General features: G+C 43.5%; 1 protein-coding gene across 1 annotated transcript; it reads right to left on the reverse strand.

The window, feature by feature from the left end:
* Positions 1–1,377: 1,377 nt before the first annotated feature.
* LOC139417464 (uncharacterized) lies at positions 1,378–16,060 on the reverse strand. The gene is made up of 20 exons (XM_071166749.1): positions 15,963–16,060; positions 14,950–15,533; positions 14,765–14,860; positions 14,301–14,534; positions 14,031–14,178; positions 13,899–13,925; positions 13,185–13,761; positions 12,185–12,263; positions 11,308–11,943; positions 10,655–10,813; positions 10,116–10,275; positions 9,800–9,963; positions 9,536–9,643; positions 8,791–9,080; positions 7,196–7,463; positions 7,017–7,112; positions 6,655–6,888; positions 6,410–6,557; positions 6,294–6,320; positions 1,378–2,031 (listed from the first exon to the last, which is right to left on the reverse strand). Exons 2-20 carry the CDS (start codon positions 15,529–15,531, stop codon positions 1,448–1,450), a joined length of 4,617 nt encoding a protein of 1,538 aa, XP_071022850.1. The 5' UTR covers positions 15,532–15,533; positions 15,963–16,060; the 3' UTR covers positions 1,378–1,447.
* Positions 16,061–16,723: the final 663 nt, after the last annotated feature.

Raw genomic sequence — 16,723 nt, forward strand, 5'->3', positions numbered from 1 at the left:
CCTACTTTATGTGGTTGAAATACCTTCAGCTTTTATGATGAAGACAGCACCTCAACAGATGGTGTCAAACTGAGCATTGTTTTCTCTTAAGATGCAGAAAGAAAGAAATCACATTTCTCCACTCCTGTTCCCAAGTCCAAATTTTGCCTGCATTTGGTGTATCATTTTCATTCAATAAATGTTTTTTTCTGCAGGAGTTTTTAATAAGGCTATGTGAGAGGTTATACACGTACAGTCAGTGTCCAGATTTCAGCTTCCATGTAACCCATCTAGACAGTAGGCTACAGTTTCCTGGACTATCCATAGGCCTATTAGGAAGATGGCGCTGACAGACATGGCAGCCCTGTCCCTGAGCAACTTTGCAGGACTTTTTGGGGTGTTATTTCTTAAATTTTTAGCCTACAACGTGTTTTGTGTTAATACATACAGCCTGAAAGAATATGGATATAAGAGTGGCGGTAACTCCCCAGCATTACAACCAGGTTATCATGAGGTGCATTGAGAGGCTAGTTAAGGATCATATCACTTCCACCTTTCCTGATTCCCTAGACCCACTTCAATTGGCTTACTGCCCCAATAGAGCCACAGACGATGCAATCACCATTGCACTGCACACTGCCCTATCCCGTCTGTACAAGAGGAAAATATTTGTGTCTGATTGCTGTTCATTGACTATAGCTCAGCCTTCAACAGCATAGTACCCTCAAAGATCATCATTGAGCTCGGGGCTTTGGGTCTGAACCCCGATCGGTGCAACTGGATCCTGGACTTCCTAAAATGCCGCCCCCAGGTGGTGAAGGTGGGAAACAACACCTCCACTTCGCTGATCCTCAACACAGGGTCACCACAGGGTTGCGTGCTCAGTCCCCTCCTGTACTCCCTGTTCGCCCATGACCCATGACGAGACAGCCTGAGGGCCCTGGCGGAGTGGTGCCAGGAAAATAACCTCTCCCTTAACGTCAACAAAACAAAGGAGCTGATTGTGAACTTCAGGAAACAACAAAGGGAGCGCGCCCCTATCCACATCAACGGGACCGCAGTGGAGAAGATGGAGAGCTTCAAGTTCCTCGGCGTACACATCAATGACAATCTGAAAAGGTTCACCCACAATGACAATGTGGTGAAGAAGGCGCAATCCAAAATGTAGATTAGAATTGTTTTTATTTTGTCTTGATTTATAACATTATACACTCATAGTGTACATACAAACTAAACAGCCATTGATACAGAAAGGTAACAGTGTCAACAATATTAAATTATTGTTGTACAATATGCAAAATGTCTATCAAATAGTTTTGACACTGTCAATAAAGATACATTAGATAAATAAAGATACAATATTTATAGAATTTATAGAAAGTGAACCACATTATGATGCATTAGAATGACTGGAAGGGAAACTATAAAACCTGATTTCTAGAGTGCTAGAGCCATACAATTAATATGGTTACTCTTTAGCTTTAGAGACGGCTTGCAGGAGTGACAGGTAGCGTGCTCTTGGGTCCTCCATGCAGGAAATGACTAATGCCTCTGACTTTTTGGCCTTGCTATACACGTAAAAGTAAGGGTAGAGTTTCTCAGTGAAAGACTGGTTTGTGAAAGAGTAGATGTGAGATTTTTCATCCACGTCGTAGAAGGAGACCTGACCCCTATCATAGTCCACATAAATCCCAATTCTTCTAGGCCTGGGGTTCAGATAAAGATTCTGAAGGGGGGAGGAATGAACCTTATAATCAAATCCATCTTTTCCCAGTGCAAAGAACCCATGCGCTGAGTTAATTTGGACCTTTTCCTTCCTGTTTACTGTTTCCTTGGCAACGCCTACATCCCAGTCATTTCTTAGGCCCACCTGAACCTCCCAGTAATGGCGTTCAGAGTTGAAGCCTTTCTCTCCTAAAACCATGGGGTAGATGTCGAACCTCTCTGGGTTGTCAGCTATGAACTGGGGTGTTTTAGAGTCTTTGATGCGTTTGCCACCATCAAACAGGCATATCCAACGACTTGCTGTGTTCGAGTCCAGGGTGACGTCCTCTGTGCAACAGAAAATTGATAGCAACCTTATTGAAATATATAGTGCTGCAAAAAAAGTTTTTGCCTTTCTAATTTTCTCTATTTTTGCACATTTGTGATACTGAATGTTTTCAGTTCTTCAACATAAACCTAATATTAGATAAAGGGAACCTGAGTTTACAAATAACAAAGTTAAGCAACACCGAATTCCCCTGTGTGAAAAAATATTTGCCCCCTTACTCTCAATAACTGGTTGTGTCACCACTGCAATGACTGCAACCAAATGCTTCCTGTCATTGTTGATCAGTATCTCACATTGCTGTGTAAGAATTTTGGACCACTCTTCCATGCAGAACTGCTTTAACTCAGTGATATTTGCGGGTTTTCAATAATGAACTGCTTGTTTCAAGTCCTGCCACAGCATCTCAATTGGGATTAGGGCTGGACTTTATAGTTTAGGCCATTCCAAAACTTCAAATTGTTTGCGTTTTAACGAGTTGCGACGAGTAATCCCGTATCCGGGAGCGTAATCATAGCCTCAAATGCATTAGCATAACGCAACGGACATAAATACTCCTTTAAACTTTTCCTATTCATGAAAATCGCAAATTAAATGAAATAAATATATTCAAACACAAGCTTAGCCTTTTGTTAACAACACTGTCATCTCAGATTTTCAAAATATGCGTTACAGCCAACACTAGACAAGCAAGTGTAAGTTTATCATGGCATAATGCTATGCTAGGCTCTGCTGGCAGCAGGCAACATTTTCACAAAAATAAGAAAAGCAACCAAATTAAATCATTTACCTTTGAAGAACTTCGGATGCTTTCACTCTGCAGACTCCCAGTTAGATAGCAAATATTCATTTTTTCTAAAAATATTATTTTTGTAGGCGAAAAAGCTCCCGTTTCTTCACCATGCTTGGCTGAGAAATCGACCGAAAAATGCTACAACTATAACGCCAAACTTTTTTCAAAATTAGCTACATAATATCGACAGAAACACGGCAAACGTTGTTTAGGATCCATCCTCAAGATGTTTTTTTAAAAATTTTTCTTAACTCACATACATACACACATACAGACAAGACAAAGCAATATAAATAATATACTCAACTAGAAAAAAAATAAATAAATACAAATAAAAATACAAATAAAAAAATAGCTTTAAAGATACCATACTTTAGACAAGTTAAACACACCGGGCAGAAGGCTACAGAGGTTAAAGGGCAATCTATAGTACAGGGACAGGGCAAACATCAAACCATTGTTCCTGTAAACAGTCAAGGGATAAGGGTGGAGAAATGCAACCACTCACAGAGAGTCATGGCCACAGACCGACCATCCACTGGACAAAAAAAAAGTTTACAATGCTTTAAAATAAAAAAAATAAAATGATTATTCATGTAGGGGTGAACAAAATGTAAAAATAACTGGGAAAAACAAGCTCACACTTCAGTCTCTGCCTGGGCAAGATGAACAAGGCATCTGCGGACCACAATCAATAAGCACATGGATCTTAATCCCCCCCCCCAGCAAAAACACAGAGAGAGACTCCCCCAACCCTTAAGTCACAGACTTATTTTAGTATTAATTGGAATGCCATCAGAGGATGGACTGTTTAAAGTAAGACCGGAATGGAGACCAAGCCTCATCAAACAGTTTGGGGTTCCCACGTGAATTGAATTTAATTTTTTCTAGTTTCAGAGAGCACAACACATCCCTCACCCAATATTTATAAGATGGGGGAGCTGCCATCTTCCAGTTCTGTAGTATTAGCCGTCTAGCTAAAAGAGTTGTATAAGCAACAGTGTCCGACTGGATTCTTGATAGGGGGGTACCCATGGGCAGTACTCCAAAAAGGGCTGTAAGGGGAGACGGATCTATAACAGTGTCATATATATCAGAGAAACATTTAAATATTAATTCCCAGAAACCTGACAGTTTATGACAGCCCCAAAACATATGCAACAGTGTGGCTGGTTCCACCTTACATCTGACACAGGTAGGATCAAAATCAGAGAATATTCTTCCAAGTTTGGCCCCCGACCAGTGGATACGGTGAACCACCTTGAATTGAATGAGGCTGTGTCTAGTGCTAAAAGAGGACGAGTGCACCCTGTGCAGCACAGATTCCCAGGCGTCTTCCCCAAGTTCCTCCCCCAAATCCTTTTCCCATCGAGTCTTTAAAGGCACCAAAGAAGGGTTCTGTAAGTCATGAATGATTGCATATACATCTGAAATAGCGCCCCTAGGAAGCTTGTTCAGCTCCAAGATGCTCTCTATAGCTGTATTCGCAGGCCTATTGGGAAATCCAGGTGTATTAGCCCTGACAAAGTTTCTAGTCCGGAAAAAGTGGGATTGGGGGAGATTGAACTTTTCCTGCAGCTGAGAAAAAGAGGCAAATGTACCATCAAAGAATAATTGGGCTAGCGAGGAAAGGCCTAGTGAGTGCCAAATGCCAAAAGCCCCATCATTCAAAGATGGAGGAAATAAAATGTTCTGAATGATTGGGCCTGATAGAGAAAAGCCTCGGATGTTAAAGGCTAAACGGAACTGATTCCAAATTTTAAGAGACTGCTTTACAATTGGGTTGGCACACCTTTTGCCTAGGGACACTGGGAGAGACGAGCACAGCACAGAGGAAAGTGCTGCAGGTTTACACGATTCAGACTCCATCTGGACCCAGAGTGGTCTAGGGCCAGTAGGATCAGTCTGCAGCCAGTACAGAACGGCTCTAAAATTTGCAGCCCAGTAGTATGTCTGAAAATTTGGTAGAGCTAAACCCCCCAATGACCTAGGCTTCTGTAAATGTTTTCTACCAATCCGTGGTACCTTGCCATCCCAAATAAAATGCATGAATGTTTGATCCAGTGAAATAAAAAAAGATTTTGGAATAAAAATGGGTAAACATTGAAATAAATATAGAAATTTGGGCAACACATTCATTTAATGACATTAACCCTTCCGATAAGAGAAAGGGGTAGCGAATTCCAAAAAGTAAAAGATTGTTTCAATCTGTCTGCTAGAGCAAAAAAGTTTTCCTGGAACAAATTTGAATATTTCCTTGTCACTTTTACTCCCAAGTAAGTGAATTGATCCCGGACAATCCTAAACTGAGAACTTGTGAAAGAGCACTTTAAAGCAGCCTTGTTTACCACCTCAAGATGTTTTTAACAAATATATTCAATAATATATCCGTCGAGGCAGTTGGTTTCTTATAAGAAGCGATTGGAAAAATGGCTACCTCAGTATTTTACGCAAGGTTTTCTGCGGGAGACACCATGTGACCACATGCCATATATGGTCCCTTACAGCCATTCTTCAATGGAAATGCCTAAAAAGACGTCACAATGGGGAAAACGTGGAAAACTTAAGCTCATTCATAGCTCATTCACAGCCATATAAGGAGTCATTGGCTTGAGGCGGTTTCAAAAAATGCGGCACTTCCTGGTTGGATTTTTATCTGGGTTTCGCCTGTAACATCAGTTCTGTGGCATTCACAGACAATATCTTTGCAGTTTTGGAAACGTCAGAGTGTCTTCTTTCCAAAGCTTTCAATTATATGCATAGTCAAGCATCTTTTCGTGATAAAATATCTTGTTTAAAACGGGAACGTTTTTCATCCAAAAATGTAAATAGCGCCCCCTAAATCCAACAATGTTATGTAGACTTGATTGTGTGCTTTGGAAAATGGTCTTGCTGCATGAACCAGCTGTGCTTCAGCTTCAGCTCACAGACGGATGGTCTAATATTCTCTTGTTGAATTATCTGATACAGAGCAGAAATCATGACCTAACCCCAATTGAGATGTTGTGGCAGGACTTGAACTGAGCAATTCATGCTTGAAAACCCACAAATGAGTTAAAGCATTTCTGCATGGAAGAGTGGGCCACAATTCCTCCACAGTGATGTGGGAGACTGATCAACAACTACAGGAAGCATTTGGTTGGAGTCATTGCAGCTAAAGGTGGCACAACCAGTTAGAGTGTAAGGGGGCAATTTATTTTTCACACGGGCATTGGGTGTTTTATAACTTTGTTAATGAAATAAATGAAATAAGTATGTCATTGTTGTGTTATTTGTTCATTCAGGTTCCCTTTATCTAATATTAGACTTTGGTTGAAGATCTCATAACATTCAGTGTCAAAAATATGCACGAGTCGAGAAAATTTGATAGAGGGAAAATACTTCATCATAGCACTGTATTCATTGTTAATGGCAATTACTGCTCTGATTTAAGTTTCATACTGCTTGTAGTTGAAGAATTTAGCATCTTACCTTTAAACCCCCTCATTCTCTTCAGTTCTGAAAAAATATGAAAATTATCCACTACTACTATCCTCCACTATATTTACATTCAGAAATATATTTTTTATAATTTAACATAAGCTTACCCATGTCTGTTAGTGTTTTCAATTCTCTCTTGAATATCTCCACCAGATTGGACACGGCTCTCCTCACTGTGCCAACACACAGATCTGAGTACACACTGATCTCAGAAAAGTCCTTGGTGGATGGAGGGGCACATAGGGTCAGGTAAGTCTGCAGTGAAGGAGATCAGAAAGCCAACAACATTAAGTTATATACAGTATAGTAATCTTCTGACACATTGACATCAACCACTGAGAGTGAAACTGGCCTGTAGGAAGTGGAGGTGGTCCTCAGTGTGTGAGAGCTGCTCCAGCTCAGTGCTTCTCCTCTGTAACTCAGTGATTTCCTGCTCCAGGTCATTGACGAGCCCTTCAGCCCTTTTCTCTGCTGCTGTTTGCATCGCCTCCATCACCTGCTTTAGATTGGTTCGTCTTTCTTCAACCGAACGCGACAGATTGGTGAAGAGATTCTCACTGTCCTCAATATCTTTGTTTGTACTTTTCTGATGTAATGGAAAGATGTTTACACACTATTTATTAACTGATTGAATTGTTATACCCATTTTCCCATTGATTATATTGACATTGTGTATTGGTGATATTTTTTATTACGACATTTCTAAAGACTTACCCTACTGAGCTCCACAGAGTGTTTGATTTCATCCACCTTTTTCTGTCTGACCTGGACCATCTTTTCAACCTCTGCTTTAACGGCTGCAAGCTCACCCTATAGACAGACAATATTGAAATAAATCAATTCTGTTTTTGCAGAAAAATACATGTTAATTGTGTGGTTTCAACAAATCTTACCTTCTGGTGTGCTCCCATGTCTTCAATGGGCACAGTATCGTGAGACTTGTGGTCTGTCTCAGTACAAAACTGACACACACATGTCTGGTCGCTCCTACAGAACAGCTCCAGCAGCCTATCATGCTTCTTGCACATCCTGTCCTCCAGGTTCTCCACTGGGTCGATCAGCTTGTGTCTCTTCAGATTCACCACTCTCTGATGATGCTCCAGGTGAGTCTCACAGTAAGAGGTGAGACACACCAGGCAGGACTTCAGGGCCTTGAGCTTTCTTGTAGAACAAACATCACAAGCAACCTCCCCAGGAGCAGCTAAGCATTCTGGTACATTAAGTCTTCTTCTCTTGATATGCACTGAGATCTCCTCTATCACAGAGTTGGTGGAGACCTCTGGTCTCACATAGAATCGTTTCTGACATTTTGGACAGTGGCATAATATCTCACTGTTATCCCAGTGTCCACTAATACAGGCTTTGCAGAAGGTGTGGCCACAAGGAGTGGCAACTGGATCAGTGAACACATTCAGGCAGATAGAGCACAGGAAATGCTCTTCTGGTAGAAGGCTGCTGTCAACATTCAATGATGACATCTCTATGGGGGAAGATATGTTATTATTCAATTATTATGGCTCTTGAATCATGCATATACTTTGAGTCCATATACATTTAGTCCATTTGCTTACTTTAGGTTGATAAGAAATTACTTCAACACAAATTCTGTAAAAAATGCTGTAGAAATACACATGTAGAAATATGTATAAAAAAAGCACATGCACAACATTTTAAGCAGATGGAACTGAGCTACACTGCAAGCAAAGGCTTGTACCTATATCATCATTAATAAGACTGTTCTCCATCCTGTTGAGAGTGACTCACCGTACGTACGTACATGTAACCCAACACCTCTTGCCAATTAATTGAAACCTAAAGTTGAACATCACTTTCTTTCACTTCACTGAACAACCGTAAAAAGTAAGAAAAAAAAGCTACTACCTGTTTTGTCTTTTTTTAGCTAGATTTGTCGCGGCATACTTTTCAAACACAGACAGGAATCATCAGGACAGGAAAGAAAACTATCACACACACATACAGTACTCCAAGAAGATAAATGCTGTTCCTTTTAGAAGGGAGAAGGCTGAGCATTTGAAAAGGAGGAGCTACATTTCATAATTTCACTGAAAATGAAACTTAAAACTCTCACTGGAAACATTCACATGTGACTGTAACAACGTGTGTGTAGGTGACAGGGAAGTCAGGTGCAGGAGAATTGAACTTGGTATAAATGGAGTCGTTTAATAAACTTAACAAAACTCCAAAAACCAAAATACAACATAAATAAAAGTGGGTACAAAAACCTGTCGCGCACCAATACATAATACACGAACATACAAACAAACAATCTCTGACAAGGACATGATGGGAAACAGAGGGTTAAATACACAACATGTAATTGATGGGATTGGAACCAGGTGTGAAGGAAGACAAGACAAGACCAATGGAAAATTAAAAATGGGTCAGGGATGGCTAGAAGATTGGTGACGTCGACCGCCAAACACCGCCCGAAGAGAGGGACCGAATTCGGCGGAAGTCATGACAGTACTGCCCCCTGACGTGTAGCTCCAGCAGCGCGTCGGCACTGACCTCGGGGACAACCCGGAGGGCGAGGCGCAGGGCGAACCAGATGGAGACGGTGGAAATCTCGCAGCATGGAAGGATCCAACACGTCCTCCACCGGAACCCAGCAGCTCTCCTCCGGACCATACCCCTCCCAGTCCACGAGGTACTGAAGGCCCCTCGCCCGCTTCTCGAATCCAGTATGGAATGAACGGAGTATGCCGGGGGCCCCTCGATGTCCAGAGGGGGCAGAGGAACCTCCTGCACCTCAGACTCCTGGAGCGGGCCAGCCACCACCGGCCTGAGGAGAGACACATGGAACGAGGGGTTAATGCGGTAATCGGGGAGAAGTTGTAACCTGTAACATACCTCGTTCACTCTCCTCAGGACTGTAAATGGCCCCACAAACCGCAGACCCAGTTTCCGACAGGGCAGGCGGAGGGGCAGGTTTCGGGTCGAGAGCCAGACCCTGTCCCCCGGTGAAAGCCTGAGGTAAGGCTGACCGAGACTCCCAGACTTTCCATGAACGCCTTCCAGACCCTTGACGTAAACTGGGGACCCCGATCAGACACTATATCCTCAGGCACCCCGTAATGCCGGAAGACGTTTGTAGAGCCGTAGGGAGACCGGGCAAAGGGAGGAGACAACAGGACTTAGAAAAACGATCCACAACGACCAGGATCGTGGTGTTACTCTGTGAAGGTGGAAGATCGGTTAGGAAATCCACCGACGTGTGCCACCAAACAAGAGGCAGGGAGTATGGGAGTGGGATCCATGGGCCGTTCTTCTGTGTCATACATCCGGGACAATGCGTATGCCTTAATGTTCTGGGAGCCTGGCTTGTAAGAAAGGGTAAACACAAAATGGGTGAAAAACATGGCCCACCTTGCCTGGCGAGGGTTCAGTCTCCTCGCCGCCCGGATGTACTCCAGATTGCGGTGGTCAGTCCAGATGAGAAAATGGTGTCTAGCACCCTCAAGCCAATGTCTCCACACCTTCAGGGCCTTAACGACAGCCAACAGCTCCCGGTCCCCCATGTCATAGTTTTGCTCCACCGGGCTGAGCTTCTTCGAGAAGACACATGGGCGGAGCTTCGGTGGCGTACCAGAGCACTGAGAGAGCACAGATCCTATCCCAGCCTCGGACGCATCCACCTCCACTATGAACGCCAACAAGGGATCCGGATGGGCCAGCATGGGAGCCGAGGTAAACAAAACCCTCAGGTGACTGAAAGCCCTGTCCGCCTCAGCTGTTCACTGCAAGCGCAACGGGCCCCCTTCAGCAGTGAAGTAATGGGAGCCGCAACCTGACCAAAACCCGGGATAAACCTCCGGTAGTAGTTGAAAAACTCTACATATCGCTGCACCTCCTTTACCATGGTGGGAGTTGGCCAATTACGCACGGCTGCAATGCGGTCACTCTCCATCTCCACCCCTGACGTGGAAATGCGATACCCTAGGAAGGAGACGGACTGTTGGAAAAACAGGTATTCTCAGCCTTGATGTACAGGTCATGTTCCAACAGGTGACCAAGCACTTTGCACACCAGGGACACATGCTCGGCGCGTGTAGCGGAGTATATCAAAATGTCATCAATATACACCACTACACCCTGCCTGTGCAGGTCCCTGAAAATCTCGCCTACAAAAGCTTGAAAGACTGATGGAGCATTCATCAACCGGTACGGCATGACGAGGTACTCATAGTGCCCAGAGGTGGTACTGAAAGCCGTCTCCCTCTCGGATACGCACCAGATAGTAAACGCTCTTGAGATCTAGTTTGGTGAAGAAGCGCACCCTGTGCATTGACTATCGCTGTGGCTATGAGCGGTAGCGGGTAAATATACCTCACCGTGATCTGATTTATACCCCGGTAGTCAATACACTGACGCAGACCTCCCGCCTTCTTCTTCACAAAAAATAAACTCAGGGAGTTGGGTGAAGTGAAGGACCGAATGTACCCCTGACGCAGGAATTCGGAGACATATGTTTCCATGGCCTCCGTCTCCGCCTGTGAGAGGGGATACACCCGACTCCTGGGAAGTGCAGAGCCAAATCGGCATTTTCAGGGGGATGCGCATGGTGGAGACCTGGTCTGGACTCTCCACCGTAGTAGCACCAACGGAAACCCTTAAACACCTCCCTGAGCACTCTCGCAACCACCCCGTGAGAGGGGGGTGTGGCCAAGAAACAGTGGGGTTATGACAAGCCAACCACCACGGGAAACGCAGAAGAGTCAATAAGGAAATTAGTATTTTTTTCTGTGTAATCCCCCTGCGTCACCATACCCAAAGGAGCGTTGACCTCCCTAATTAACCCTGACCCTAATGGTCGACTTTCCGTGAACGGGAAAGGGCACATCTACGGGAACAATGGGGGTCCCTAAACTACCTGAATCGACGAGTGCCTTTTGCTGGGAATGCAGAGAAAACTCAGGAAAAGTGACAGAAACAAACATATGTGCAACAGAGGACTCTGTTGACTCTGAGAATGGTGCCAGCTCACCTGGGGTGACGCCAGAGTGCTCTGCCTGCTGACTCGATTCCCAGAGGAACCAACCCGGCATCGACCAGCAGTGTGACCTCTGCGGCCACAGATGGTGCATGAGCGGAAAACCTCTCTAATCTCCCTGCGCACCGCCCCTCCTAGCTCCATGGGTATTGGAGAGTGGGTGCGGGAGGATGGAACCACCAGACCCCGATCTGGATGTCCGCGAGTAGCCAGCAGGTTGTCCAGCCGGATGGACAGGTCCACCAGCTGGTCGAAAGTGAGGGTGGTGTATCTGCAGGCCAGCTCCCAACGGACGTCCTCGCGCAGACTGCAGTGGTAGTGGTCGATCAGGGCCCTGTTGTTCCATCCCGCACCGGAAGGGGTCCTAAACTCCAGGGCAAACTCCTGTGTGCTCCTCGTCTCCTGTCTCAGATGGTAGAGGCGCTCTCTACGGCCAACGCCGTGTGGAGAGAGGGAGATGCTGTGTTGGACCATTTTGAGGAGTTCATTTTGAGGGTAATCTTCGACCCCCCACCCAAGGGCAGAGCGACGGGTGAACTCCTCAAAATGGCCCAACAGTGCATCTCCCTCTCCGGGCTTTCCCGGTGAGGCATGAGACAAGGGCGGACACCTTCTCACGGTCTGATGGAGCTGGGTGGACCATGACCAGATAGAGGTTTAGTTGGAGGAGGAAACCCTGACAGTAGGCAGCACTCCCATCGTACTCCTGTGGCATGGAGAGATGGATCCCACTGGGTTTAGGCGGGAAAGGGGCTCTCAAGAGAGACCCTGGTTGTGCTGGTAGAGGCGCTGGGAGAACTCCCTGTCTCTCCCAGCGGTCCATAATCTGGACAACGTGATCCATCGTGGCAGCCAGATGGTAAAGCTTTACCGCATGATCTTGGACGTGCTCCCCCACCTCCATGGCCCGGGGTACCTTCTCCTGCTGACTCACAAGGTGGTCGGAGATTCTGTAACAACGAGTGTGTAGGCGGCAGGGAAGTCAGGCGCAGGAGAATCAAATTTGGTATAAATGGAGTTTGGTATAAAAGTGGGTACAAAAACCCATCGCGCAATACGTAATACACAAACATTCAAACAAACAATCTCCGACAAGGACATGATGGGAAACAGACGGTTAAATACACAATCTGTAATTGATGGAATTGGAACCAGGTGTGAAGGAAGACAAGACAAAACCAATGGAAAATGAAAAATGGATCAGTGATGGCTAGAAGATCAGTGACGTCGACCGCCGAACACCGCCAGAACAAGGAGAGTTACTGACTTCGGTAGAAGTCGTGACAGTGATGGCCAAATTTTAAACTTGAGGTGTAGGTTTTTCCTACTTTATGATAAAAATCTTACACGACATGGAGAATAGATAAACATACATATATTGTTGAAAATCTATGTACATGTTTTTCCATAGTATGCAATACACATCTGAGAGAGTAGGTAGATTATGCAAATAGGCATTTAATGTTAAATGGCAAGGCAGAGAATAATAATGTAATAATCAGAGATACAATCAAGTCACGGCCACAGCAGGCCTGGGTGCAAATAATAGTTCACGCTGTTCGAGTTGTTCTTTCCTTGTTCAATGTCATCAATTGTACTTTCCTCTCTTGCAAATCTTATGCATACAACAACGTTTGAAACATGTAAATACAGCAGAATTTCACACACATATTTGATGACAACATAACAACTATGTATTCCTTCATTTTATAACTTTTACTGTTGTTTATGAGGAAACATGCTATATAAACATGATAGAGTTTTATACTACATCAGAGGAAACTAGTGAGGTGTGACAAGTAATTGAATTTTGTGTAATATTGAGTACTATTGAGTAATAGTATCTAGCCTTTTATGGTGAGTATCTTCACTTTGCGGTATTAGCGAGTCTCCTCAAATGGTCTTCGTACACCTTTGTCCAATCGATGTAAATGACCAGCGACTCAGACTTCTTTTTCATGCTGTAGAGGTAAAAGTAAGGGTAAAGTTTCCCGGTGAAGGACAGGCCAAGGAATGAGTAGAGGTGTAAGTTTGCCAGCACATCATAAAAAGACACCTGCCCTTTCTCGTAATCAACATACACACCGACTCTTCTCGGTATGGGGTTCAGATTGAGGGTGGTAGAGGGTGAAGAACCAGCCTCATACCCCAAGTATCCGCTCTTTGACAGAAGAAAGAAGCCATGTTTGGGATTCTTTTTCACCGCCTTCTTACGGTTGACGGCCCTCATGGCAATGCCGACCTCCCACCTCCCACTCACGCCCACCTGGACCTCCCAGTAATGGCGTCCAGAGTTGAAGCCCTTCTCTCCTAAGACCGCTGAGTAGTAGTCAAACCTCTTTGGATTGTCAGACACCCTCTGGGCTGTTTTGGCGTACTTTATTCGCGTTCCGTCTTCAGAGAGCTGTAGCCAACGATTTGCAGTGTTGGGGTCCAGAGTGACTTCATCTGAGGAGCAGCGATATGGGCCAATATATCATTTAGATAACATTTACAAAACATACATCACAATTATGAGCCATATCATGGTTCTTAATGACCATTAACTTCGTTATCATTCTCAAAGAAATTACAATTCATGTCACCTTTGAACTCTCGCATTCTTGTGAGTTCTGTAAGAAAATAGACAGCACATCATTAAACAATACAGACAGAATACAATAGGACAGATTTTTTTAAATGCTTCTTTAAAAACGATTGGTCAAAATGAATCTTACCTATTTCTGTAAGAACTTTTAGTTCTCCTCTTATGTTTTCCTCAATTTGAGACAAGGCTCTTCTCAAAGTCCCCACACACAGATCAGTGTGAACACTCACCCTTGACCATTTCTTAGTAGACGGAGGAGTGCGAAGGGACGGCAAACTCTACAACTCCCCAAAATGTATTAATTATCTCAGGAGTTCAGCGAGTTTTCACTTCATGCATTTACAGTATATTGAGGATATAGATTAACCCTAACCTATTGATGACAGAGAGGGACACTGACCTGTAGGAGGTGGAGGTGGTCCTCAGTGTGTGAGAGCTGCTCCAGCTCAGTGATTCTCTTCTGTAGCTCAGTGATTTCCTGCTCCAACTGTTGGGTGAGCCCTTCAGCTCTCCTCTCCGCTGCTTTTTGCCTCTCCTCTATTACCTTGACAAGCTTAGTTCTCCTTTTTTTTATAGACTGTAACAGTTCAGTGAAAAGCTTTTCACTGTCCTCCACTTCTTTCTCAGTACTTTTCTAATGAAAAAAAAATTGCATGTAGAGTTAATTCATTCAAAAGCAGAATATTTGGTTAATACTCTACTATAAACTGCTTGAATACAGAAGATACCTGCCTTCTGATCAATTGATTGAATAATATTCATTTTGGTTTAAAAAAAATGTACACACATTTTCCCACTGGCTAAATAAACATTATGGCAATCCAGTGTGGTAATGTTACATCTTCTATTTTTGTCAGAACTTACTTTGCTGAGCACCACTGAGCGTTTGATCTCCTCCAGCTTTGCATGTCTGTCCTGAATCATTTTCTGCACCTCTGCCTTAGTGGACACAAGCTCAGCCTGTGGAAAATCATATCAAGTATGCATGAAGGAAATTAAGATGTCGTCGAAAAAGAATGATAGAAAAAAATTGAATTAAAAGGTCTTACCTTTTGTTTGACTCCCTCCTCTTCAATGGGTACAGTATTGTGACACTTGTGGTCAGTCTCAGTACACAAAACACACACACATGTCTGATCAGTCCTACAGAACAGCTCCAGGCCTCTTTCGTGCTTCTTACACATCCTGTCCTCCAGGTTCTCCACAGGGTCGATCAGCTTGTGTCTCATCAGATTCACCACTCTCTGATGAGGCTCCAGGTGAATCTCACAGTAAGAAGTCAGACACACCAGGCAGGACTTCAGGGCCTTGAGCTTTATTGTGGAACAAACATCACAAGCCACCTCCCAAGGAGCAGCTAAGCATTCTGGTACATCAAGTTTTCTTCTCTTGATATGCACTGAGATCTCCTCTATCACAGAGTTGGTGGAGACCTCTGGTCTCACATAGAATCGTTTCGGACATTTTAGACACTGGCATATCTCACTGTTATCCCAGTGTCCACTAATACAGGCTTTGCAGAAGGTGTGGCCACAAGGAGTGGTAACTGGATCAGTGAACACATTCAGGCAGATAGAGCACATTAACTGCTCTTCTGGTAGAAGGCTGCTGTCAACATTCAATGATGACATCTCTATGGGGGAAGATATGTTATTATTCAATTATTATGGCTCTTGAATAATCATATGATTTTAGTACCTTTAGCCCATATACTTTAGCACAGTATTGATGAGGTTCATAAGAAATGACTTCAGCTCAATTACAGTGAAAATACTGTAAACACACAAGTAAATATGTAGAAAATGAAAGTACACGCACAACATTTTAAGCAGCTAAAACTGAACTACACGGCAAGCAAAGGCTTGTACCTACATCATCAATAATAAGACTGGTCTCCACCCTGTCGAGTGACTCACTGTATATACATGTAACCCAACATCTCCAGCCAATTAACCAAAACCTCAAGATGAAAAACATCAGTTTCTTTCACTTTTTCTAGGAAAGCAACAACCCGAAAATAACAAAATAAGTCCAAAGTAAAACAAAAAAAACATATGCTTACCTGTTTTGTGAAGAAGAAAAAACTATAAAAAATGTCTATAGCACGATCTGTCTGGGCTCACTTCTCAAAATGCACCACAAGAATGACAACAGCGAAACACACATACACAAACGGTACTGTATTATATTCCCTTTATAAAGAGAGGAGGGTGAATGAGAGGGAGGAGCTAAGTGACATTATTTTGCTGAAAGTGAAACTTTAAACTCTAACACAAAACATTCCCATGTGAAACCTACATTTTCAGATTGAGTGTGTTCAAACTTTTCAAAATCTCACAAGACATGGACCAAAGACAAAAATAAATTGTTGAAAATATTCATATTTTTTCACAATGTAAGTTGAATATGTAAATAGGTGCTAAAGTGCAAGTTAGAGAACAGTACTGTCATCCTCATAGATACATTCAAGGACCTGGGATGAAACCAATGTCTGTTAGATTCATCTTCTTTCAGATATTTAATCTAGACTTTAACGAACAGGAAATATTCCATTAAAAAATAAAAAAATAAAAAAATTCCTGCCAAGACTACATTTGAAGTTATTTTCTGGGATGTGAGAACTCTGTTTGACCTGACAAAGATCCGTTATGGATCAACACGTTGTCAATAAATCGTTGAATTGGGAGCTTTAACAGTGTGCAGGCCTTCTTGTTCTATAAAGGTATTTTCTGCATAAAGAATTGTAGTCTTTCAGAGTTGTTCGTCATAGCTGCAGTCTTTCTCAACTAGCTTCAACTGACATGGGGGATAGGGGGAGCTGGA

Source organism: Oncorhynchus clarkii, chromosome 9 (genome assembly GCF_045791955.1).
Source record: "Oncorhynchus clarkii lewisi isolate Uvic-CL-2024 chromosome 9, UVic_Ocla_1.0, whole genome shotgun sequence".
In the NCBI taxonomy this organism is placed as follows: domain Eukaryota; kingdom Metazoa; phylum Chordata; class Actinopteri; order Salmoniformes; family Salmonidae; genus Oncorhynchus; species Oncorhynchus clarkii.

What these genes read in the sequence shown, in the direction of transcription:
- LOC139417464 (XM_071166749.1), bottom strand. Translation starts at nt 15,531, where the DNA reads ATGTCATCATTGAATGTTGACAGCAGCCTTCTACCAGAAGAGCAGTTA. An exon ending in AAAAGTTCTTACAGAAATAG is followed by an intron (nt 13,926 to 14,030) that starts GTAAGATTCATT and finishes ATTTTCTTACAG; the next exon opens with AACTCACAAGAATGCGAGAG. An exon ending in GCACTCTGGCGTCACCCCAG is followed by an intron (nt 10,814 to 11,307) that starts GTGAGCTGGCAC and finishes CCCCTCTCACAG; the next exon opens with GCGGAGACGGAGGCCATGGA.